Source organism: Nothobranchius furzeri, chromosome 2 (genome assembly GCF_043380555.1).
Source record: "Nothobranchius furzeri strain GRZ-AD chromosome 2, NfurGRZ-RIMD1, whole genome shotgun sequence".
NCBI lineage: Eukaryota > Metazoa > Chordata > Actinopteri > Cyprinodontiformes > Nothobranchiidae > Nothobranchius > Nothobranchius furzeri.
The window spans coordinates 74,852,364-74,877,350 of record NC_091742.1 but is presented as its reverse complement, the minus strand read 5'-3'; the positions used below and the strand labels follow the sequence as shown (position 1 = coordinate 74,877,350).

The 24,987-nt window shown below is 42.3% G+C and overlaps 3 protein-coding genes across 6 annotated transcripts in view; 1 reads left to right on the top strand and 2 right to left on the bottom strand.

Annotated features, from left to right (window-relative positions):
- rin1b (Ras and Rab interactor 1b) overlaps nt 1-5,598 on the top strand; it is a 56,000-nt gene extending 50,402 nt beyond the window's left edge. For all 3 annotated transcript variants that reach the window (XM_015946413.3, XM_070547956.1, XM_015946412.3), the window contains one exon: nt 3,676-5,598. In XM_015946413.3, the coding sequence (XP_015801899.1) occupies nt 3,676-3,999 (324 nt within the window). In that variant the 3' untranslated portion in view covers nt 4,000-5,598. The remainder of the gene's footprint in view (nt 1-3,675) is intronic.
- A 1,249-nt stretch (nt 5,599-6,847) lies between these two features.
- On the bottom strand, nt 6,848-13,133 carry zgc:101810 (actin-related protein 2). The gene is made up of 9 exons (XM_015946415.3): nt 11,982-13,133; nt 11,117-11,227; nt 10,501-10,659; nt 9,725-9,854; nt 9,478-9,614; nt 9,239-9,388; nt 7,612-7,757; nt 7,376-7,508; nt 6,848-7,177 (listed from the first exon to the last, which is right to left on the bottom strand). Exons 1-9 carry the CDS (start codon nt 12,027-12,029, stop codon nt 7,007-7,009), a joined length of 1,185 nt encoding a protein of 394 aa, XP_015801901.3. The 5' UTR covers nt 12,030-13,133; the 3' UTR covers nt 6,848-7,006.
- An 875-nt stretch (nt 13,134-14,008) lies between these two features.
- On the bottom strand, nt 14,009-17,330 carry six7 (SIX homeobox 7). Of its 2 annotated transcripts, none has more exons than XM_054747486.2 (3): nt 16,723-17,330; nt 15,094-15,257; nt 14,009-14,967 (listed from the first exon to the last, which is right to left on the bottom strand). In XM_054747486.2, exons 1-3 carry the CDS (start codon nt 17,140-17,142, stop codon nt 14,760-14,762), a joined length of 792 nt encoding a protein of 263 aa, XP_054603461.1. In that variant the 5' UTR covers nt 17,143-17,330; the 3' UTR covers nt 14,009-14,759. The 2 variants fall into 2 exon arrangements, with proteins under 2 accessions (XP_054603461.1, XP_015801902.1); XM_015946416.3 differs by having other exon boundaries at nt 16,735-17,330.
- Nucleotides 17,331-24,987: the final 7,657 nt, after the last annotated feature.

Here is a 24,987-nt window from a genome sequence, read left to right as displayed (position 1 = left end):
CCACCATCAGTGTCAGCTCTTAGGAAATTTTGCAGTCGGCAAACAAAACTGTCAGCAAGGTAAAAAAAAAAAACTTTTCTGTGTTTTAGAAAAGAACTAAAAATGGAATTAGAAACTGGACACAGCAAGAACATACCAAAGATGTTTAAAGCAAAGGGACACACACCTTCCAAAAGCTCCATTTTTGTCTCATTAGTTCACGGAACATTTTCCCAAAAGCCTTGGGATGTTTTTCTGTTGTTGTTGTTGTAAATAAGAGACAGGTCTTTTTGTCTTTCATTTTTAGTCAGCTGGTTTTGGCTTTGGAAGCCCATGGGGGGTTAGGGTTGGAGAAGATGTTTTTCATTGTTGGACCCTGACCTCCGACCTTAGCTTCAAATACCAAGTTCACTTGTTCTTTCAACACATTTGCTGTGGTCTCTAGTATAACTGAATGCTTTGTGAGTTGATTTCTGTGGGAATGAAGCTCTAGCGCAACAGTTTCAGGAAGTAGAATTAAGCCAGATCAGAGGTGAGCTGAACACGACAGGATCTGGACTCATTTCCTGATATTTAGATATCTCACTTCTGATTGGATAATAGCAACGCAGCTCGCAAGATGGGTTGCTTTTTGGGATTGTTTCTGTTGTCGTACAGGTTTAATTGATCTGATTACTTTATGCTAAAGGTCTGTTAGAAATCAAGCCTGGATGTGGCTGATATAGTCACTGACAGTAGTCAGTGACTTGATGCAATTTCCTGGGTTCCTTATATAGGAAACATTATTTCTGATTGGCTTAATGAACTGACTTGAATTGGAATTTTTATTAAGTGAAGTGCCTTGAGACGACTCTTGTCGTGAGTTGGCGCTATATAAATAAACTTGAATTGAATTGATAATCCCAATTGATTCACAATTCGGGGGGGGGGGGGTACTTTTTCACATAATAATAATAATAATAATAATAATAATAATATGGTAGCACTTTACAACAAGGATCCATTTATTAACTCATTCACTGCCGGCTGTTATGTGAACAGAAAGCCCTTGAATGCCAGCGTTTTTCAGCATTTTTATTCTTCTTTTGAAGCGTCACAGAACCTTGTGCTCTATGATCATGTAAACAACAAAACTACCAAAAGAACAAGTGGACTCACTTCTTACATCAGGAAGAATCAGCGTGTTTCTAGCTTTTTCCAGTCTTTCACAATCTGTTGTTGAAGTGTGAGCTGCGGGAGCTTTTCTGGTTAGCGCCTCGCTTTCTTCCAAGCAACATCCAAAAACGATCTCCTAGTTCATGGATTGTCTGCTTCCTGATCTGGAGATGTGTGACACACGTGGGTGAAGATCAGCTGTAGAGCCATGATGTTTACTCTCACGGTGCACAAGCTCGTTCCCTGTTACACAACACAATTGATAGCTTTAGTCGTCAATGGCATTGAACGAGTTAACGTTACTTGGTGCATTATTAAGCATTAATAAACTACTAAAGTATTAACAACTGCTTAATATGAATGTTAATATTAAAGAACACATTACTAAACAGGACACACACACCCCAGCCCTATGTCCTAACCTTAAGGACACTTAATAGTTAACAACATTGGGAACCTTAATAAAGGATCTTTTGTTTATTGATGCTGATTAGTGCACCATGCAACATTATTAAAGGGACCCAAGGGTTATTAGTGATATAATAATATTGCACATTTGAATAGTGCTTTACTAAGTCAGGGACTTTAAAGCACTTTACAGAATAATCTCACAAACACACACACACACACACACACACACTACTGGTGATAAGGTACATTGAAGTTACAGCTGCCCTGGGGCACACTGACAGAAATGAGGCTACCACACCATCAGCACCACCAGCCCTTCTGACCACCACCAGTAGACGGGGAGGGTGACGTGCCTTGCCCAAGGACACAACGTGAGGCCAGGATGTGCAAAAAAGTAAAAGACAGTGGAAATTTTAAAAACACAGAATCTAATCCAGTGCTTCCAATGAAAAGATGCATAACTGGTGTCACTGTGTGAAACCAAAACCTTAACAGAATTGTTCAACCTTCACATGAATTTATACAATTACAAGGTTATCTCTCTTTATAAAGGAAAACTGCCTTTTGTAAGTTCAGCCTGTTTCAAACCTATTCTGTCTTCTATCAGGCCAGAATTAGCAAAAGCAAAGGCAGAAATAATCCACCTGCAGTAGGGTCAGACATTACTGTAATTACTTTTTCTGATGGTGAAGCACGCTCGTCATCATCTGATTGTCCTACATCTGTGAAACTCGCAGATGCGGTGGAGCAGCCGCTCAAATTAGACTCAAATTTTGACCTCAGGTCACTGCGTTTTGTTAGGGGAATTTCCTGAATTCTTTCCTTAAGTAAAAAAAGAAAAGATTTTCAAAGAGGAAGTCTTCCTTAAAAAGTGAAACAAACACTTGGCTTGTTTTCAAACGGGACACAGTGGGGGGAGGATTATTTTTCAGCCCTTTCTAGAAGGTAATCCTTTGATCAGAAGCCTCCAGCTCACATAAATACCAGCACACATTGGCTTCCATGTTTTTTTCATTTCCTACACTCCCCTGTATCACCCTCCTGATCCCAGGTTGGTGGAACGGTTCACCAGAAGCCATCTAGAAAAAAAAAAACAAAGCATTATCATCCACGTTTCTATCTTGTCACGTGGTGCCTCTCCTGGCTTCAAATAGCCGATCTAACTCACCGGGCAGCCAGATTCTCCACTGACACAGGCGGGGATCAGTGAGCCAAGTGCTATGAAGAGGTGGGCGGTCAGATAACATGAAATTTATTGAGCTGCATCTACCCATCGAAGCAGGCAAACACAATATGCACACGGACAGCGAGGAGCTCAGTGACTCTGTGAGTTTTGCTGGAGGACAGCTGACCTGTTGATTGTGACTGCTGCTGTGTGTGTGTTTCAGATTTTTCTATTTAACCACCTGTGTGGCCACTTTTGCTTTTGTGCTGCGGGAGGTAGCTTGTTGGTGTGTGTGTGTGTGTGTGTGTGTGTGTGTGTGTGTGTGTGTGTGTGTGTGTGTGTGTGTGTGTGTGTGTGTGTGTGTGTGTGTGTGTGTGTGTGTGTGTGTGTGTGTGTGTGTGTGTGTGTGTGTGTGTGTGTGTGTGTGTAGGGGAAGAGAAGAGGATTTGCTTTGGTTTTCTTCAGGCTGGATGTTTGATGAGGGGATTGTCGCGGTGTGTTTGTGTGTGAGGAGAGGGTTGTAAGGCCGTCTGTAGGTGGTTGAATGTCAGCTTATATAATAGCCGAAGCCTTTGAAGAGATGCAGCTTGTTGGTTTTCGTGTTGAGTTGCTTTTCGCTCTTTTGGGATGAAAAGAAAAGTGTTTGGATGAAAGTAAAGAGAGAGAATTTCCCCAGAGCTGCTTGGTTTTTTTTCTCTTTTTTTCTGATTTTAAAAGTTTGTGAAAGCTGAGAAAAGAGCCGTTAGAAGAAGTGGATTTGAATGTGATGCTTTGATCTAGACACTTTCAGGATTTTTTATTGTCAGATTATCACCGTCCACATTTTTCTCTCCGTTTCTGGCTCCATCCCTCTCTCCTCCCCCTCATTTGACCCCGATCCATACGCCTCTTGACCTCTGTTTGTCATAAACACAATATGCATTCACTGCTGCTCTCTGCATCTTTTCTCCTTTCCTCCCCTGCAGAGGTGCGTTCGGATACTGTTCCAGGACGGGGAGCGGAGCACCGTGCGGACGTTGCAGTGGAGGGCCGGGGAGACAAGCCAGGCCCTGGCCCAGCTGTGTGCCGCCACCTTCGGAGTGTCCGACCCGCAGCAATACACCCTGTACTGGCGCAGCGGCGGCGAGATGAGGGCCCTGCCGCCTCAGGCCCAGCCCCAGGACCTTGCCAGCCACAGCGAAGGGGGCCCCTCTCTCTCCTACCTGAGGACCGACCACGACTTCAGCAAGATGCGGCGGCTCACCAGAGGTGGCGCCGTGGACCTGAGCGAGTCCGTGTGTGAGGAGTGAGTGGGAGGCACGGAGGAAGGGGGAGGGAGGAAGAGCAGGAGGAGTTGGTTGGTCTTTATCTCCATCTCTTTCTCTCTCTGTCTCTTCTCTCCGGCGGTTGCCGCTCGGCGTCGTGGATCAGAACATTGTTGTCATCGAGAACACGTTGCCCTCCTCCTGACAACTCCTGACTCTTTCCCAAGCGGATCAAAGCAGGAGCAGCTCAGCAAAAGTTGTGCCGCTTTGGTGAGGCTGCCAGTGTAAAGGAGTGTACTGTTTGTGGAAAATGTGTAATAAATGGATTTGATTGTGATGTGAAACATGAACCCAGAGTTGCGCCGTGAAGGGATGACATCATTAGAGCACGAGGAGGCTGAAGCCCAAAAACTAATTCTGTGAGACTACTGTTGCCTGGAAACAAAAGCACTTTCCTCACTTTGGAAGGCAAAATGTCCACCGTGGTGATGTAACCCTTTCACAGCGTAGTTCTGGGCGAAACCTAAAAGACGCTTGGATGTATTATTGCTTCACTTTGTGTGTAAAAGTCTGCAGATGTCTGGGTGAAGTGTGAAGGTGGGGATGCAAGCCGTAGTCGTGGCAACGACAGAGCGGTAAAGCCAAGAAGACCAAACCTTAGTACCAAAGTGACAGAATACCTACTCCAGATGTCATTTTGTGAGATAATAGTGTTTACTTTGGAGGAAATCAGTTTTTAAGCTCAAAGGGAGCTTCGAATCAGCTGTTTGTGCCCCACAGGGACAGTTTTATTTTTGCTCATCAGTGGAACAAAAGCACAGATTTTCAGATCTCTCACATGGCTTTAGCAGGTGGAGTAATGGGCAAGTTGGTGGGAAGCGATTGCTCTTTGTTTCTAAATCATGTGAGGGAGGAAAGGGGGGTACATCCCATCACCTCTCCTGGACAACTGACTCACGAATGTATCCATGTCAGAGTTGAAGCCTCTCAGAACTGCGTTCATTCCACGTTCTCCGCTTTTTATGTTCGGTTGTGTCTCTCGGCCGCTCTGTAATGTGATGCGCCACGAGACAACACTGACGAATAAACCGGGACCTCAAGATGCCTGGAAGAATGTAAATGTCCATGTCACCAGCTTCTGGGGAATCCTGCCGCAAACCATCACCGCCAATTGACCGTTTGACTCAGCGTCAATATCAAATAGCAGATTGTGTATTTAAAACTAACTTTTAGCTGTTCGGTTTGTTGGGCAGACAAGAAAGTTTGGATTTTCAGCATGACTGGAGTTTTTAATTCAGCTGAGAAGGTCCTTTGGTGTGTTTTGAACATTACTGCATGCTTTTTCATTTAACGTGAAGGTTCAGCGGGTGTGTTTTGTATGTATGCCTGTTTGTTCCTGTGTGTGTGTGTGTGTGTGTGTGTGTGTGTGTGTGTGTGTGTGTGTGTGTGTGTGTGTGTGTGTGTGTGTGTGTGTGTGTGTGTGTGTGTGTGTGTGTGTGTGTGTGTGTGTGTGTGTGTGTGTGTCTGTGAAGCATGTGTTCACTGTGAGAGCTCATTATTTCTTTTCAGTGTAAAAAACACACAACTGTATTTTGTCAGAAAACTCGCTATCGCAATAAAAATTGCAACATTTGTTCTTTTGAACCGAAGTGTGCTTGTGAGGTGGATGTGCTGAAGGACTCAACCACCAGGGGGCAGCAAATTCATCAATATTGGCTTCAACTGATTGCCTTTGAATGCCTGGATTTAATATTAAAATCTAGATGTGGATCAATTCAAATCAACATGTGTATCTTTAAAAACTGTAATGTTTGAGGATAACGTGTTTGTCCTGGGTGACGAGAAACGAAGGGAATGTACGAAAATTTGAGCAACTTTCAGTCGCAGAATGACAGAAATCACATTCAGGTTTTTAACTTTAGTGATATTTTTCTTTATTTGTACCCTTCAATGAGAAATTTACATCACGTTAGAAGGTATTTTGCATGTAAATATTCTAAATTATTAACATTTTACCATTTTAGCATCATGATCAACCTCTGTTTGGGAAATTAAAGTAACACTAAATACTTTAACATTGATCTCAGTGATTGTTGGGTTAAAAACATGACCGGTTTCATATCTGACACCACTCTGCAGCACTCTGCTGAGCAAAAGTCACACTACATAGTTTTGTGGAGCAGGCAGGTGTCCTACTAGCTGTAATGCTAGTGGTTCGCATTTTCAGTTTGCCGATGGTCAATTAAAAACAAGAACAAGAAGAAAAAGAAGTTTGCTTTTTCTTTTGGCATCATGGTGGAGCCTGGAAGTAAATGTAAGAGGGTAAAGTCTTAGGAAGCGAAGCAAAGAGCTAAAAACAGTGAACATCAGTAAGGCCTACGCTAGTTTGAGGGAGCTAAAGGAGACTAAAAAATCACGGACTGATGGTGACCTGGCTTTGTTGCTAGTGGACTTGTGAGTAATAATATTTTTGTTCAACAGTGTGGATCTTTTTACTTTGTGGTTTATTTTAATATTAGTTGGCTCATGTTAGTACTAGCTTGTTATTGCAAGCTACAGCAAGGTTGTTTACGGCAGGTATTCCACTTTCAACCAGTAGGGGGGAGCTGGAAAAAGCTCATTGTTACATTAAGATTTACATCACTGATGAGCTTGTGGCTAGTTTGAGTGTGGCCAGTGAACTGCTGCCATCTTTAAATGACCCCAATCATCAAAATATTACAGCAGTCCTAGCAACACTATTTTATAAATGTGTACACTTCTCATTGGGGTTGTTTAAATGGAATTCGTAAGGCTGCCAACTCTCAAGCTTTCAGCATTAGACACACGTATCTGACCCTCTTCACATGCTCTCACACCAGACCTCCAATATCAGATCAAACCATTTGCAAAGTTTGCATTTAAAGAATAGTTCCTATTTATTTTCAACATTTCTTTCCATTGTTGATTAGAAAAGCCAGTCATTTTAGAGACAACAGTTTCATGACTCAAAACAACGACTGTAAAAGAATTGAAGTAAAAGCTTAGGAAGTCAGATGGATGGGTTTTTGTTTCATCTGACTCCAACTCCGAGCTTCTGCAGCACTCCCGGGCCTTTCTCCTGGTATTCCTGTCGGCTCAGCCAGAAGGTGTCCTTGTCCTTCATGATGTTGGCCAGCACAGCGCCGCCCATGAACACCATGTGTTTACGTCTAGGAGGGTCCTCGATTCGGATCTTGAACTTCTGCGGAGGTGAAGAGTAGAGTGAGACGTTAGTAAACCCTACAGTGGACTCAGAAATCTGTCATGTCCTGATTTTACCACGCTGGATAATCAACCCATCACTGAATATGGACTCTTCGAGCAGCTGGACCCACAATGCCTTCCACCTCTGCATAATAAGTGTTGTGTCACGAGCCATCAGCACCAATTGGGTTCTTACTGCTAGTTTCTCCGTGTCTCCATTCAGAACTCTCTCCAGGTAGAGCTGCTTGATCTCTCTTTCTATTCTGGATGGAAGGCCAGGGTACATGGTGGTCCCGCCCGACAGAACAATGTGCTTGTAAAAGTCGGCCCTGTTTGAGTAAACACAGAAGAGATGTGTGACTACTGGCATCTTCCGTTAGAGGGTGTTAGAGGTTGTGGAGCTTCACTGTGGAGCAGGGAGGAGGCTTAGACCTGAGGTCGATGTCTGCAGCCTGGATGGTGTTGAAAAGCAGCTCGGCCACGCCAACTCCCTCCACGTTGATGAGGTGAGGCTGGAAGAGAGCTTCAGGTGCTCCGAAACGTTCCCCGCCAACGTTCACCTGCCGACCATCAGGAAGCTGACACAAAGATGGCAGATTAACTTACATGTTAATATTTAAAAGTTAAGTTTAGACCAACAAATCCTTCATATAATTTTTATACAGCAATGGTAGAAAACCACTTATTGTTGAAGGTACTTATATGCTGATGAAACAATAAATTATGTCCTTATATCAATAACTGTCTCTCACATGTTTCCCCTTTAATTACCAGGGAGACCCAGACTTCCTTCTCCCCAGCTACTTGGGCCAGCTCCTCCTGGGGAATCCTAATGTGGCAGTGTGATCGTCCTGACAGTGTCCCGATTGATCATATGTCCTGGCTACTTGGCCAAGGGGATGTCCCTTTGGCTGACTGGTTAGCGCGCGTGACCCTCACCCGGGAGTCTGGGGATCGAATCCCGCCCGGGCCCTCGTTTCTCCACCTTACCACACTAAGATGTTCCTTGACCAGCCGAGAGACATATCCCTCTAGCGTGTCCTGGATCTTCCCTTGGGTCTCCTCCCAGTTGGACGTGCCCGGAAAACCTCGTCGTCCAGGAGGCATCCTGATGTGATGCCCGAGCCACCTCAACTGGCTCCTCTCAACATGAAGGAGCGGTACATCTACTCTGAGCCCCTCCCGGATGACCAAGCTTCTCACCCTATCTCTAAGGGAGAGCCCAGCCACCCTGTGGAGAAACTCATTTCCATCGTTCGTATCTGCAGTTTTGTTCTTTCTGTCACTACTAATAAAGCTCATGACCATAGGTGAGGATTGGAACGTAGATCAACCGGTAAATAGAGAGCTTCCCTTTCTGGCTCAGCTCTCTCTTCACCGTGGCAGATCGGTACAACGCCCGCATCACTGCAGACGCAGCACCAATCCACCTATCGATCTTGCTATCCATCTTTCCCTCACTTGTGAACAAGACACAAAGATACTTAAACTCCTCCACTTGGGGCAGGACCTCATTCCTGACCTGGAGAAGGCATTCTACCCTTTTCCAACTCAAGACCATGGTCTTGGATTTAGAGGAACTGATTCTCATCCCAGCTGCATCACACTCGTCTGAGAACCTCTCCGTTCTGATGAAGCCAACAAGACCACATCATCTGCAAAAATTTGAGACTCGATCTTTAGTCCACAAAAACAGATCCCCTCACCACCTGCGTCTAGAAATTCTGTCCATAAAAGTTATGAACAGAATCAGTGACAAAGGGCAGCCTTGGCGGAGTCCAACTTACTGCCGGCAATGTGGACCGAGCTCTGACACCGGTCATACAGGGACCTAACAGCCCATATCAGAGGGCCTGGTACCCCATACTCCCAGAGTACCCCCCAGGGCCTCCCAAGGGACGCGGTCGAACGCTTTCTCCAAATCCACAAAGCACATGTAGATTGGTTGGGCGAACTTCCACGTACCCTCCAGGAGGCCTTTAAGCAAGATTCACATATCTATTTCAGCATAATTTAACTCTGTCAAAATGTGTGGAAGTTGCTCGTATGACCAATATACCTCGTAGGACTCAACCAGAAAGGTGGTCTCTGTGGCCAGACGCTGCTCCTGCTCAATGTTGTATCCCACATAGCAGAGCTGTTCCTTCAGCATCCTCACTGTCTCAAAATCAGCTGTGTGATTGAAGGCGTAGCCGCGCAGCAGAAGGAGCTGATGGAACATTAAAGCGTGTAAGATATTGCATGTTTGCTTGTATTTTTGTGATTCGGCCTTCTGGCACTGGTGTTTTTTCAGCGTACCTTAATCAGGTAGCGTGTGATGTCTCGCCCTGCAATGTCCAGCCTGCGGGTGAGATGGGGTAAAGAAAAGCCTTCATAAACTGGACAGATGTGGGTGACACCATCTCCGGAGTCCACAACCACGCCAGTAAGCAAACCTGGAGGCAAAATTCAAACATTATTTTGGTTGCATCTGGAAATATCTGACAACTACAGGAGGGTTTGGGAGTGTGAAAGCAGGACACAGACGTAACACTTAATTTCTTACCCTGAGCATACAGAGTGAGCACAGCCTGAATAGCCACATAGATGCCGTGGAACTGGTAGTTTTCAAACATCACCTCAGCTACTTTCTCACGGTTCTTTGTGGGATTCAAGGGAGGTTCAGTGAGCAAGATCTTTAAGACAAAATCATAGACTTCAATTACTAAGATGTGATTCCTGCACCAATAAAAATAACTTATCCGTTTGATTTTTAGACAGTTACCTGTCCTGGTTTTATTATTTCAAAGTGACAATGTGTAGTTTTTACCATTAATCTCTGGAAATATTCGTTGAAATGTTGTTGTAAATGAATTAAAAGATGCCCAGTTTTTTGAAAAATATTGACAGTTTTATAACATATACCCATAAAAATCTGGTCTAAAATGCATGGGAGCGGGTCTAAGTCTCTGGGCGACGCCATATTGGAAGCTGTGTTTCCTTCTACGGAAGGCCGCAAGGACAAAACACATTTACTGATTTGTAACAAATTGTTACAAAGCTTTCACCATTAATAAACATTGTTGTTTTACACTTTTAATCTTCACTCGTTGCCAGTGATGAAAGGGAATCTGATGTTTTTGCTATTTTGCTGGAGGTTGTGCTCCCTGGGATTTTTGACCCTAGTGGCCATCCGTTGGTAAGGTCTTACTCAAACACAAACGTAATGCTTGCTTGCAATCATTTAGGTATGTGCTGCCCTCTATCACCTGGGAAACTACACACTGTCACTTTAAAACTGTCAGATCAAAAAGTGGCAAGCACTTGCATCTGTTTCCATACTTTACATTCCGATGGGTTGATGTTGAGGCGCTGCGGGCCAAAGGTGTAGTCCCACAGGTGCAGCATGTCCTCCCAGTTACGCACCATGCCATTTTCCATGGGGTAGGACACCTCCAGCATGGAGCGGCACTCACTGGCCTCATCCCCAACCATCAGGTCCTGGTGGAAGAGTTCAGAACTTGTGAGAACAGAACTAAAAAAAATGAAGAGTTCATGATTAATTAGGGGTCAACAACAGAAAATTCTTTAAAAAGTGACCAAAGGGGGGGTTCTGATGATCTTGGGGTAGCTAACTAAAACCAAAAGCCATAATAGAATTTCCAGAGTTCATTGAGCACACCTCACCAGTACCAGGTTGGACCTCTTATGCCATGCGAACTGTCTGTTATTTATAACGTTGATGGAAATACTCCGCAGAGATTTCTGTAACTGGTTGGTTACTTACAATTTCCTTTTTTAAATGCATATTTAAAAAAAATATATATTGAAGACTGTCTTTAAAGCATATTAATGTCCTTTGATGTAATTTGCATCCATTTAGCAATTTCAGTTGTTTTAAAGTTTTTTCCTTATGTGAACCTTCAATAAACAGTTTAGTGAAATCTACAGTTCCCACCTTGATCTCAATGTTTCCCACTTTGGTGGAGGACCGTATGATTGGTCGACCCACCATGGCGGGGAAGATGTGCTGTGGGAAGTTGGACCCTGCAAAGCCACACTTGACAAACTATGAAGGGAAGTGAAAAAAACACACAAGTTTATTGTTTACATGCACCTTTAATGTTCTCGTTTCTGCATTTTAACTGAAAATGAAACTTCATTTATTTCATTGTTTTGAATTTAACGTGCAGAAAACGTTTAATTTTTCTTAAGTGGAGCAACACTGGAAGAATGCAACTATAAAAGACACATTGAGGGCATGTTTAAATATATATAGTACTACACAGTTTTTAAACGGCATGGAATTACCTACAGACGGTCTGTCAAGACCACACCTCCCACTTTACTGTCTCGACTTGTCTAAGTACCAATAACACATTCCTTAGCCTGAAGCAACACAATACATTCCTAACTAGAAGAAAAAAACAAAAAAAAGTTAGTAGTATTGTAGTACTATCATCTAAATACAAAAACTAGTAGTACTTAAACTCGTATTTTAGCCTCTCAGATTTCTTTTCCTGCTTCTCATCCAATGTGCACTCAGTTTAATGCATCATAACCATTTAAGGATGTGTGTGTGTGTGTGTTAAGACAGCAGCGACAAGTTCAGACAACATGGAAACTGTGAACACACACTTTCACACCCTGCTGGGCTTTCTTATTTAACAATGTATGAGAAAGCATGTTCGTGTCAGACATGTGACAAGTGAGTTGGCATTAACATATAGTAGTAGTAACTCCAAGGTAATGGAAAGGAGAAAGAATGATGCAGATGTAACAAGCTGCAGTAAAAGCCTGTGGACATTTTGGGTTTAACTTACCCCTGTTCCATTGTCACACACCACCACTTTCCTCCCCTGGCTGTCCATGATTTGGCAAATGTTAGAAGCAGCTCAAATAGCTCCCACCTGTCTGAGCAGAAGTCAGACTAACAAATAAAAACAGCACAGGCGAGCTCACATAGGTATAGCAAGAAGAATGCTGACAGGTAGGAAGAAGTCTTGGTGTGTGGGTGGAGTCACCCATTTTCCATGGACGGAGGAGGGGAAACAGCATTGTTTTCTGTGTGTGAAGCAGCTGGAGTTTTTGTTGCTGTTTATAATGCGTTTGGAATTAAATGTGAAGCTGTTATTTTTCTATCATTAACAACATGTGAACTCCCTAAATGCCTGAGAAGCCTGCTCTCTCTCTCCAGGTGGGTTGTTACAGACCTCTGGTGAAATGCGTCCTGGTTTTTTAGTCATTTCCAGGTCACAGTAACGTTTTGCTATGGAATTTTTAACACAATCGCTTCATAACCTTTACTTTTATTTTTAATTCTGTGTACGGACGGAAGTCGGCAGTAACTACCCAAGTGATCATGACACCTCTTTCTGTTGCACCAAGGCATAATATGCATTCACAAGTCAAGCGTTGTGATGATATTACTCTACTATAAGCGTGGCGGCACAAATGCAGCAAAATTCCCACACCGCCATGGCACTTTCATAACACTCCAGGGCGACAGTATTATGCTGATTTGCCAGCCTGGTGTGAACAAGTGAGTTTCAGCTGCTTTTAACCCTCTCTCAGGCTCAAAATAAGTTTTGATTAACTAAGTCCTTCAGGGGTACTTCTGAGTTAAAACAATGCTCATGAAATACTTATGTGGAGTAACCAGGTAGGTAGGTTTTAACATTGCAAATCTGCAACGCCTGCCTCCAGCATCAACTCTCAGCATGTGGAAATGCAAGGTGGTGATGTCATCGAAGTTTTAGGATCTCAACTTTGCTGCATTTGCAAAATGGAATTAATAATCAAAGAACAATACAATAATGTTTGTTTGTCTTGGCTTAAAAACTAAATTGCACAAAAACAAATGCTTCTGTTTGCAGAAGTTGTACATATTTCCTGCAGAACTGATGAATATTACAGACATTTCTGCAGGAATATTCAGATTCTTCATGTTAAGACCCACCTTTTTAGTTTAGCTTTGAACTGATTATTATTTATTGCATTGCTTGTTTTACTTATTTATTTATTTTAATTAATGTTGTGTTAAACATTTATGTTGTTTTATTTCTATAATCACATTTTATTGGATATTTTGCTATCCATATTAGCTTTTGTGGTTTTACATGTCACGTATTTTAATCCTTCCAGTGTTTCCTCTGTGTAGCTCTCTGCCTCGGGACCGGTGGTCGGTGGCGGCGGCTGGGGCGCTCCTTGGGTAGTGCCCAGGTAGTGGTAGGGGTTGCTACCCTCCCTCCCAGGGCGCCCTGGATTGGTGTCTTGGCTGTTGCCGTCGATCTGCTGCTGTCGAGGCAGATGGCTCCCTTGATGGCGTGTCTTTCATTACCTGTCCAATCTGAGCTCAGCCGTGTTTACTGTGGTCTTTTAATGCGTTATGTGGACGAGTGTGTGTGTGTGTGTGTGTGTGTGTGTGTGTGTGTGTGTGTGTGTGTGTGTGTGTGTGTGTGTGTGTGTGTGTGTGTGTGTGTGTGTGAGAATGGTGTGTGGATTGGGGGTGAAACTGTCATAACTGTTTTAAGTGTGGGAAAGGGAGGGAATGTGGGTTATATGGGTCATTTTAATCTGTTAAGCACTTTATGTTGCATCCTGTGCATGAACAGTGCTATATAAATAAAGTTTGATTTGATTTGATTTGATTTTGTGGCTGCTAGTGACATTCATACTTGTAAACAGCTAAAGATTTCCATGTGAATAAAAAAGTTATACAAAACTGGTGCAAATTTATGTAATAGAACATTCACACGAACCACTGTAATCTCGTTTTAAGATGGCAGTAGTTCAAGTTGAGGACTTCAGAATGACCTAAATGTATAAATAGATGTACAATCACGATAAGTGGATAAAAATATGTTTGTTTATTTACACAAAAACATTTACAAAATGCAGTTTCAATGCAATGTAGACATGTGTGGTGAGATGTGATGGTTGTAAGACAGACAGCAGGCCTGTGAGTGTCGCTGAAGACTGGGTTTTATGCAAAAATAGGCACATAGAGCATTGAACAGATGAGTGCATTAAGTTCTTCTCTGACTCCTGATTCTGGAAAACTAACTTGTTCAATAAAAATAAAGTCATTTAAACCTAATCAATATAAAGCCTGCACATTTCCATGTGTTTGCTTTATTGTTTGTTAAAAAAAATAGAATTTGTCTGCAGGATTCACTCTCCTTGTTCCGCCCAATCCTGAGTAGTTAGTGTGCATATTGATATACTCACACTGAAGCAAGAAAGGCATTATTAATTGTGTTTTTGCAACTTTTAGAGCAAATGGATGTAGCTTTTAAAAACCACAAGTCGCAAAAAGACCTATGTCTAACAAAAATACTAAAATCAGTTGAGATTATTGAAAAAATATACTTTGCCTGAAGCTTTAAAATATTTTTTTTACCCATAATTGCTTACCAGTCTATAGTGCCGATTCATGATCAGCTAAATACTAATATAACACACCCACATTTACATCCTCATATAAGTGTCTTTCTCTCCGATACATCATGGAAGTGGTCTTAGCCAAAACTCCTTTGAGTCTGAAACACTGTCATGAGTCCAAAAAAGGTTTTCCCTGGGTGTCTGGAGGAACGGAAGTCTCAGGACTCAAACTCGCTGTCGCTGCTGATGGAGATCTCTGGAGTCGACGCTCCTGTTCCTCTGCGCTCGGCTTCGGTGCTGCAGTCGCTCTCCTCCGGGCTGCCCAGGTGGCGAGGAGAGGCGGGCAGCATGTGGGGGTGGGGGTGGCGCTCTTCAAGGGAGCTTTCGTGTGAGCCTTCAGGCATAAGGGAAGAATCCTGCTGGAGCCTGGGTACAGAGAGAGAGCTTCCTCCATGACTTGACCTTTGCTGTTTCCTTAAGTCTCAAACTGTTGACCCGCTTTGTTAAGTAAACAAGAATTTCTTTCCAGACGACTGAAATGTTGTGAGTTACCTGTTCTTTGCTGATGCAGCACGGTCTCGTTGGCGCCGGTTCTTGAACCAGTTACCCACTTGTGTCGGCGTGAGTCCTGTGGCTTGGGCCAAGTGGCGTTTCCTGGACGGATTAGGGTAGGGATCTTGAAGATACCACTCTCTCAACAAGCTGCGAGTTCTTTCCTGCACAAAGCACATGTACGTCTCATAAATCAGCGCAGGCTGACCTGTTTGAAATACTTTGACATGAGGAGATCACATAGCAGCTCAACAACACTCTAAAAAATGAAAAAGGGAATTATACATCCAATCCAATCCAATTTTATTCATAAGGCATTACAACCAAACAAGGCGCTGTACACTAAAAATGTTGGTTAATTAAACCGGCGTTATACAAACATGTCGAACACAGATAAAAGATAAAAAGGAAATACAACAAAATTCCCAAAAATAACAGCTAAAAATCAATAAGACATAGGGTGAATAAAAATTTGAAAAAACATAACGTTATGTCAACTGGTTCCATTAAACCTCGTTGCTTAATTGTAAAGCGTAATAATCATTGTTACAGGTTGTTTCATTAAAAGTAAATGCATGCTACTCTTTACACTAAAGCAACTGGGTTTAGTGAAGCCAGTTCATATAACTTGGTTAAGAAACTTCAACATTTTATTTCTTACAGTGAATAGCCCTATCTTTCATGTAGGATTAACGCATTAGCTTGGATTTATGGTATATAGGGACTATTTGAATTACACAAAACCTTTTCCTGCAGTTAAAAGGGATAGTGTTAAGATGTTTAAGAGACTGAAGGCCAGCACATCCCCTCCTGAGGCTAAAGATTACATGATAACGAGCAACTACCACCAGAGGGTGATCATGTACACAGCTGTTCACAGCTCCTAACAGAGAGGTAGAGTTGGTTCTGCTCAGATTTTTCTCACATGATACCTCATAAAATATCTGACCTTCAAATTAAACAGTATTTTATTTATATTTGTCCTTTTTTTTTTTGGACAAGAAAATCTTTAAATGACACAAGATGTCTCTTTCTTCTCCCTTTTTGTAAAACCATGTTGTTGTTTTAGGGACACCCGTAACGTAAGTTTCAATTTGGACTTTTGTAGCAGATTGAAGGTTATGAAGCTTAATCAGACTGAATGTGAGTTGGGCAGGATTAATGTCAATGAATGGGCATCATGAAATAGCTGCAAAACAATATTTGCATTGTATTTTATGTACGATGGTGCAGTTTGAGTTTTTTAATGTACCAACATAATAACATTTTGATTCAAGCATGTCTTTTGTATTTAAAAAAAGTAAAAGATCCTACACGATTGTTGTTGTGGGATGTTTTTGATCTCATAGCAGAAGGATGACGCACTTTACACTTGAAGCCATGAGGATAACTGTGGCTCTGAACGTTATCACCTTAAGAGCTCAGAAGCTACAGGCGGCTGGCCTCAGCCATCAGGCGACACATCACATTCACACGAGAATGAGATTTGCCGTGTCTAAGTGGTGTGAGGATGTTCCCTCTGTGTAGCCCCAAAACAAGGAAGCACGTGGTTTGGATCGTTGTTTCCCCCACCCCGCCCATCATCAGCTTTCAGCAGGGATTAAATATAAGTCAATAAAAAATCTCTACCTGAGTTTTTACCTTGAAGCAATGTGTCTTTTGTTCTCCGTCCCAAATGGTGCGTGGCAGAGGGAATTTTTTGCGGATTCGATACTTCTCCACCGGCCCCAGCGGCCGCCCTCGGAGTCTTTCCGCCTCTCTGTAGTGCGCGTCTAGCCACAGGTCTTGGAGCTTGGCGTGCGATTCACGTGTAAACCTGTGGCTCTGGAGGATTTGATAAAGAGCCTCAAAGTTTCCCCTGTGGAAAGCGACCAGCGCTCGAGCTCGCATTACTGACTCGTGTCGATTGAGCGCTTCCCCGGCAGAGCCGGGGACAGCAGCGGGCAAGGACCAAAGGAAACGACCGAGGCGATCGATATCCCCGGTCTCCTCCAGGTTCTCACACACCCGAGCCACCTGGTCTGGCGTAAACATCGGCAATGGGAACATCTCACCTCACCGCTTCAGAAAACGTTTGCAAGTCCCAAAAATGGTATATCCACCTCTAGTTCATTCACACGTGCAGCCTCTCCTGCATGCCTGTGCCTTTCCTGGTACTTGCTCTGATACTTCGGGGAAGTCCGTCGTGATGCTACCTTTGGAGGAGCAGGGGACAAATGAAGAAAGAGGACAAGTGGTTGACTGTATTTATAGATAGATACAATTAGCATCTCTGTGGTTGTTTTGAGAAGGATTAAACATCCCAGCCATTAGCCTCTTAGTGGGGGGTAGTATGTGCAGAGGTGCCTGGCTGATCAGCTTGTTTGGCTTAGCCTGAGGACTCATTGACTGCCCGGATGAGTGCAGTGAGCAAACAAGTGAGGAAAGATCATTTAAAAGGTCTGATCTTGAGGATATGCCTTAGAGGCAGATGAAGCTAGGAAGCAAAAGTGGGCAGGAATACAAATTATAGCTATTCGAAAGCTTTATATTTATAAGCTTATTGGTCCTCTTAACCAGTCTTTGCACAGTCATTAAATGCCCAAAACATTTAATCAAAAGATAAATCTGAGACACAGGTCAGTATCATTCCCCCACCAGCTAATACCCATGTAATTAAAGCAGACATAGGTCGCAGATAAATTATCCTCCGTGACCTCACTTCAGACGGCGACATAATGCTAACACCCCTGGACGCCGATGTAAATGACAGAGCAAGTCAGGACAGTGTTAATAATCTGCAGCCTAGTTCAGTCCTGATCTCAGTAGCTCATTAATCAGTCTTAGTACAATTTTCTTATTAATCAGACTAAGGACCCTTTAAGCATCTGTCAGCTATTGTCAAAACATATTACACTTTATTTGTCCAAAGTAGCCCGAAGCGGGTATATACCAGTAGACCATCTCATTTAAAAAGTTTAATTTTATTGTACAGCAGAACCTCTGAAAGCAGACATAGAGTAGACATGGGGAGATTAAAGCTGAAAGGCTGCAGTGAGGTTAGGGTTTGTGTGGTTTAAACAACAAAGAAGACGCTAAAATGATGAACGTGGACATCAATGGACATTTGCTGTCTATGCTCGTTTTGATGTTACTGTCATAAAGTTGATGATGATGATGATGATGATGATAGCGATGGTGATGATGATGATGGTGATGATGACGATGAACGAGTTTTACACACTTACAAACAGCTACAGCAACCAATGACAATTGATGAAGGCACATAGGGGGTCTAAGATTTAAGGGTTTTGCCCCCCTGTGCCACCCACGGTAGGATGGCCCTGCCAAAGCGCCCATGGGAAATTGGAACTGCAACTGGGAGCCTTTCTGGTCGGCTTATGGGTCCCTGGAAAAATGAAAAAATTAATGGCAATGGGACTAAAAGTGCTATTTTCTAATCTGCTTTGCCATTCGCCCATGAATCGCAGATGTGTTGTACTTCAATTTGAATGAAAAGTAAGGATGTGTGTTTTGACCATGCCTGTCACGTACTTTGAGATTTATCAGCTTGTAAACGTTTTCATTTCCTACAACTATAAATCAGATTAAATTCATTTCAAGTTTATTTACATAGCACCAAATCACGACAAGAGTCGTCTCAAGGCAACCTCACATAGTAAACATTCCAATACAAGTCAGTTCATTAAGCCAATCAGTAAAAAGTTTCCTATTTCAGGAACCCAGCAGGTTGCATCAAGTCACTGACTAGTGTCAGTGTCTTTACAGCAATCCTCATAATAAGCAAGCATGCAGCGACAGTGGAGAGGAAAACTCTCTTAACAGGAAGAAACCTTCAGAGGATCCTGGCTCAGTATAAGCAGCCATCCTCCACGACTCACTGGGGATTGAGAAGACAGAGCAGATACACACACACACACACACACACACACACACACACACACACACACACACACACACTTACCCATTGTGTGTGTGTGTGTGTGTGTCTATGGTTACATTGTGATTTCTTGGTAAATATTCTATTTGGTAAGAGATAAACTTTTTTATCTTTATCCTAGTGAATCTATAATTAAACGGGTAAACTAGTAGTAGCACATTCAATGTCAAAGAAAGTAAAAAGTTATTATCAGGAGAGGGAGAATGTTTAAAAGGTTAGCAACAGTGTTCAAGCCAATGGCCCCTTCCATGAGGCCACCACAGCTCAGCAGAACACCATTGTAGCTTCTTCTGGGGAGAAAAACACTTAGAAAAATAAAGTTAACAGTTGAAATTGCAGGAAATATTACAGTTAAAGAGCAGATTGTAGAAGAAAGTAATAGAGTGTGGAAAGTGGTCAGTATGTCCTCCAGCAGTCTAAGCCTATAGCAGCATAACTACTGAGATAACTCTGGATAACCTAGCCTTTTAGATGGAGGCATGTTGGAAGCAGGGCAAGGGAGAGCTGTCTTTACCGACTGTACATTCCCCCTCCCTCTACTCCCCCACTTGTCCAGATTTAGGCTAACATCAGATTTTAACCATAGGCCCTATCAAATAAAAATGTTTTAAGCCTATTCTTAAAAGTAGACAAGGTGTCTGCCTCACGGACTAAAGCTGGGAGCTGGTTCCACAAGAGACAAGCCTGATAACTAAAAGTCAGCATGTCTCGAATATGACATCACTACTGAATCTTCTCTGCCCAGCATAGCAGCAATTTACCACATGGTGAGATTTAGGACGGTTCTGTCTTCCTGGTCGAAGGATTCAAACTGAGCTGAACTCACAGCCATTTTTCCTCTGCTTTTCTTCGTTACTGGTTCAATGACGTCAATTTGGTGATGCGCATTTGTAGCCCTGGATGTATTTTCACACAAAACCTAAAATAATGTTTGCCCCCGTTCAAAAATAACAGCTTTGATAGCATCAAAATGTATCTTTCAAAATTACAGACATCTTATGTGAAATCCATGGAACATAGCAAAATGGATTAGAAAATAGTGTTTGTAGCCCCATTGACTTACATTCATTTTGTCGTGCTTCTTTTTTTTGTCGTTAAACCACCAAATAGTTTCTGAGTGCAGCTGCAGTGCAGCTCACTGCTCCTTGCGGGGATGGGTCAAATGCATAGATGAATTTCACCGGTGTGTGGTTGTAATGTAGCAAGTCCATTACACAGGTTTTTCTATGATTGAAGGATAAATGAAACCAGACTCAATGAATGTTTTAATGTTTATTTGAAAGGGGGAAGCGTTTGGACCTGTAAGAAGAGTTGGTATGAATATAGAAGATTTAAAGTGGTAAATAAATGATTGAATGTTTGTGCTTACCTGTTTCCCTTATGCTTCTGCAAGTGTTCCAGCTAAAATAGTCCCCGGGGAGCTGGAGCACCTAAAGAAGGTTCTGGAGCATTCCATTCAGTAGGAATGGGAGGGGTGACCTGTGAAATTGCTCCAGGAATGCAGATTAGTTTCACTGAATGTTTTTACGATTGATTAAGGATGTTTCTATTTTTGTATTGTAATTATTTAATGAGATCTTAGAGATGAAGATTTAAGTATAATTTAAGAGTATTGAAAGATTGTATTTTTGTATTTACCTGTGTCTGAGTTTTAGGATCAATCCAATTAGGCACACCTGTTATAAATACAGCTCTGTGTTTGTTGGAGAGAGTTGAGTGTTGGATGGAGCGGCAGGCATGGATTTGTGCTGCCTAGATTTTAATTTTGTTAAATGTAAATAAAGTACACTTGGGTCTGCACTGGACAACGGCCTCCTCAGTATTACTTTTCCTCCGGAGCGCATGAGGGTCATTCTGACAAGTGCCTTGGCGCCACAGTGGTGATGACTAATGGGACTTTACCTTGATAAAGTCTGATGGCTAGACAACTTATCCCTCTGGGTGTAAACGGCACATGGAATTACTTTGTAAGCTGTTGGCAATAATTTGATACTTGTTAGATCTTAAATCTAGATTAAAATACCATTTGGTGTCGATGGCTGATTGGGAAGGGGGTCAAGTGTGTGTGTGTGTGTGTGTGCGCGCGCAGGCACGCACGTGCGTGTGTATGTATTATACAGAAGGGGAGAAATTAGCTTTGTGAAGATCATGCTCACAGCTAATCTTACCCTTCAAAGTTTTATACACTACACACACACACACACACACACACACACACACACACACACACACACACACACGCACACACATGCACACGCATACCCCTTCAATCTTCATTACAAGAAACCCCCGTCCCAATCTGTTTAACATTTTTTAAGCAGACTGAAACAAAATCTGCTTAAGCACACCCAAGCCGTTGGAATAAGATGAATAATAAGACGGTGATGGGGTGCAACAGATGTTGTGGGAGTTTTAGCAGGGGTTTCACAGGTTTCTAGAAAATTTGCATTTAAAAATCATTTAGGTATGAAACAATACATGTGTCATTGTTTTGTGAACTTCAAAGAATGTCTTTCCAAGCCTGTATTTTTCCTGAGCAGAATGATGGGAACACATGAATGTGTCATGGTTAAATAACCACTCATTACAACTTAGGTCTGTAGAATACAAACTCAGAACACGGCATGCTGAACCTTAAAAAAAGGCAAAGGAACACACCGGGTGTCACTTCTGTCACCTAAGGACAGGAAACTGAAGCTACAATGGCTGGTCCAGCGACAATAAAGTCTTCTTCTTCTTCAAGTCACACAGGATCACCAGAAATGGACCATAAGAACAAAAAATCCCAACCCTCCAACACACCCCCCCCACACTGAGCGTGGTATATCCCCACTTAGCATAATTAACATATGGCTTAAACACAATTGTCGTGATTAAAAATACTTGTTGATTTTGTTAACAGGCAGAGCAGGATTGATGTGTGTGTGTGTGTGTGTGTGTGTGTGTGTGTGTGTGTGTGTGTGTGTGTGTGTGTGTGTGTGTGTGTGTGTGTGTGTGTGTGTGTGTGTGTGTGTGTGTGTGTGTACCAAGCTCAATTAACAAGGAATTGGGAGGAGAAGTAATTAGTATTATCTGCTTAACATCGTTATCCCTATTCAAGGGAAAATGGGTTGAAAACCCACACAAACACACACACACACACACTCATACCCTCCAGGCAAACGTGTAAGAGCTAATTACCAGCTCATTTACAACTAAATAGGAGCGTCCTGGTCCTCTCAGACAGGTCTCTCCCCTGCATCCTCCCTTCCCCTCGTTTTAAGAGACGTGTGTTTAGCTCTAGCTCTCAGGCCGTGCCAGGAGGAGGGGAAGGAACCTCCAAACTAACGAGGAAAATTACTTCCACATTTATAGGGTTTGGAGGTGAGAGAGAACAAGGAATTGTAATTCAGTAAATATTAGTGAACATGATAAAGTTAATATGGATAATAATAATAATACATTTTATTTATACGCGCCTTTCACAAAACACACGGACACTTTACAGCAATAAAACAAGGAACCAGTTCAAAACTGCCCAAAACACACAGGAACCCTAAAAAGTAAAAACTAGATAGTAAAAAAAACCACAAAACATTCATGGATATGAAGTAGTTGTCATGACTCGTGGCACGTGTTTAACCCAAGACATGCAGAAATCTGACTCGACGAGCAGGTAGGATGAACTTAAAGTCTTTTATTTTAAACGAGAACAAAAAATGCACAGGGAAGTCCTGTGGGGGGTGTGAGCAATAGCTCGAGTCCATAAACGTTCGGCAGAACGAGGTGAGGAAGCCGAGGTGAGCTCAGATCAGTCCAAGGGTGATCAGAAAAACAGGTTTGATAGCGGAAGGGAACCAACCAGACACAGCGGAGGAGGTGTGAATATCCAGTCAGTAAAACAGCAAGTTGAGTCAGGTTGAATGAGATTCTGGAGAGAACAAACAACACCAGATTTCAGGGTAATCTAAAAGAGCAATCAGAGCAGTCCAAGTTCAATAATCCAGGATATCCAGTATACGAGTGACAAGTCCACAAAACAAGAGCGAGTGGCTGGTGCTACCTATACAGGAACAATCATCTGGCGTAGTGAGGTGTCTCCATCCTCCTTTTATACCCGCGTCCCTGATTGTGGATCTTCTGCAGCTGCGGCCCCCTCCGCTGTCACCTGTGGGAAATCAGACTGATAAAGTGAGATGGGGATGGCGCCACTCACCTCGGCTCAGGAACATGACAGTGGTGCCAGTAAAAACAGTACAACAAACATCTAAAGTCATCAAACTTTCCGTTTGCATTTTCCTTGTAAATTAATAAAACTCCTTGGATGAGAGGTGAAATGTCTTTGGGTCCTCCCTGAACTTATTAGAGTTTGAATTTAAACAACTAAATCATTAATGAATGTGAAATAGCTAGGTATTTTTTTGTTATTTGTATTATTTTTTATCCATTTGCATTTGACAGATTTGACTTCTTTCTCCCTTGTGAGATTCATGCAGTGACTGCCGCCAGAGGTGAAAGACAGGAAATAATGTTTGTTATGGTTTTTCTCAATTGTTTACACACATTTTCTGGTACTTGAGACGCAATGGCCACAACACGTAACCAATTCACCAACCCTCTTATCCAATTCTGCCAAACTGCAAGCGCAATTCCTGCTTTGTACTCAAATTGCAAATCTAAAACACACTTTTTTCAAAACACTACACACACTTCTCTGCTGTTGGCAGAGAATGCTGTTTTCATGCAGAAAATGGCTTGTTTTCACAAGGAACACACAGCTATACAAATGTGCACACTGACTCATCACAAGGGCAAACACCTGTCACACAGTTTTACAATTAGCAATCAGAGCTTTAGCATAAAAGGGCAACAGGTGAGCTCTTCTGTTTTGGAGCAATGGATGCCAACATTGGAAACAGAGGCAGAGCCAGAGGAGTGAGAGTAAGAGGAGGAGGACGGGGAGGACGAGGAAGGCCAAGGACCGTAATATCTGATGAGATCCGAGCCACTTTGGTTGATCATGTGGTCAACCATGGTCTTACAATGAGGGAGCCTGGGAAAAGAGTACAGCCATTTTGAGCAGGTACACTGTAGCATCCATCATCCAGACCTTCCGAAATGAGAATAGGTAAGAAATCTTCTCACTAGAAAATGCAGCACTGCATATCAATACAATCAGTATTCAATGAGTAAAGTAGTAGTATATCCTGTGGACTGTTTTGTTGGACAGTAAAAATACTGTAAAAGCATGTTTCCAGTATTTAGGAAATGTATACCTACTTTGTATTCACAGTATTTTACTATTTGTTTGGCAGAACTGAAAGATTACCAACACGAGGAGGTCGGGAACGTCTTCTGTCTCCTGAACAGGTAACTGAAATCATGAACATGGTCCTAGAAAACAATGCCGTAACATTATGGCAAATACAAAGAAAAATAATAGAAAACAATGGCATGGTTCAAAATATTGATAGGGTCAGCTTATCAACTTTGTGTTAGTTGGGAATGGAATAAACATTGTGTACAGTGTTTTGCGGGAAAAATAAAATAATTTCTACCATGTATTTGTGTGTTCAGTGTAAAAACAATATTCTGAAATATTTTACAACACATGTATGTACACACTGTCTGTAGTAAGTGTAACACTGAACCAAAAAGGCTTAAATCATTATGAATGGAGAAGACGTGTTTTCCATTCATCATAGTGTTTCACATTGAGCACATAAGTGTTCTGCTAGTTCTTATAAATGTCTATTCATATGATGGTTTGTGTGATAACAAAATCACATTGTGAGGAGAAATAACATTGTTTTGAATGTGAAGTTTCATTTTGCAGGTTAACTGAGGGGGTTTGCCCATTGTGTTTTTTTTTGTTTTGTTTTGTTTTGTTTTTTTTATTTGTGTGTAGAGTTGTGAGAATATGAGGCATGCTTTCAGAAAATGTGTGTAAACAATTGAGAAAAACTGTAATAATT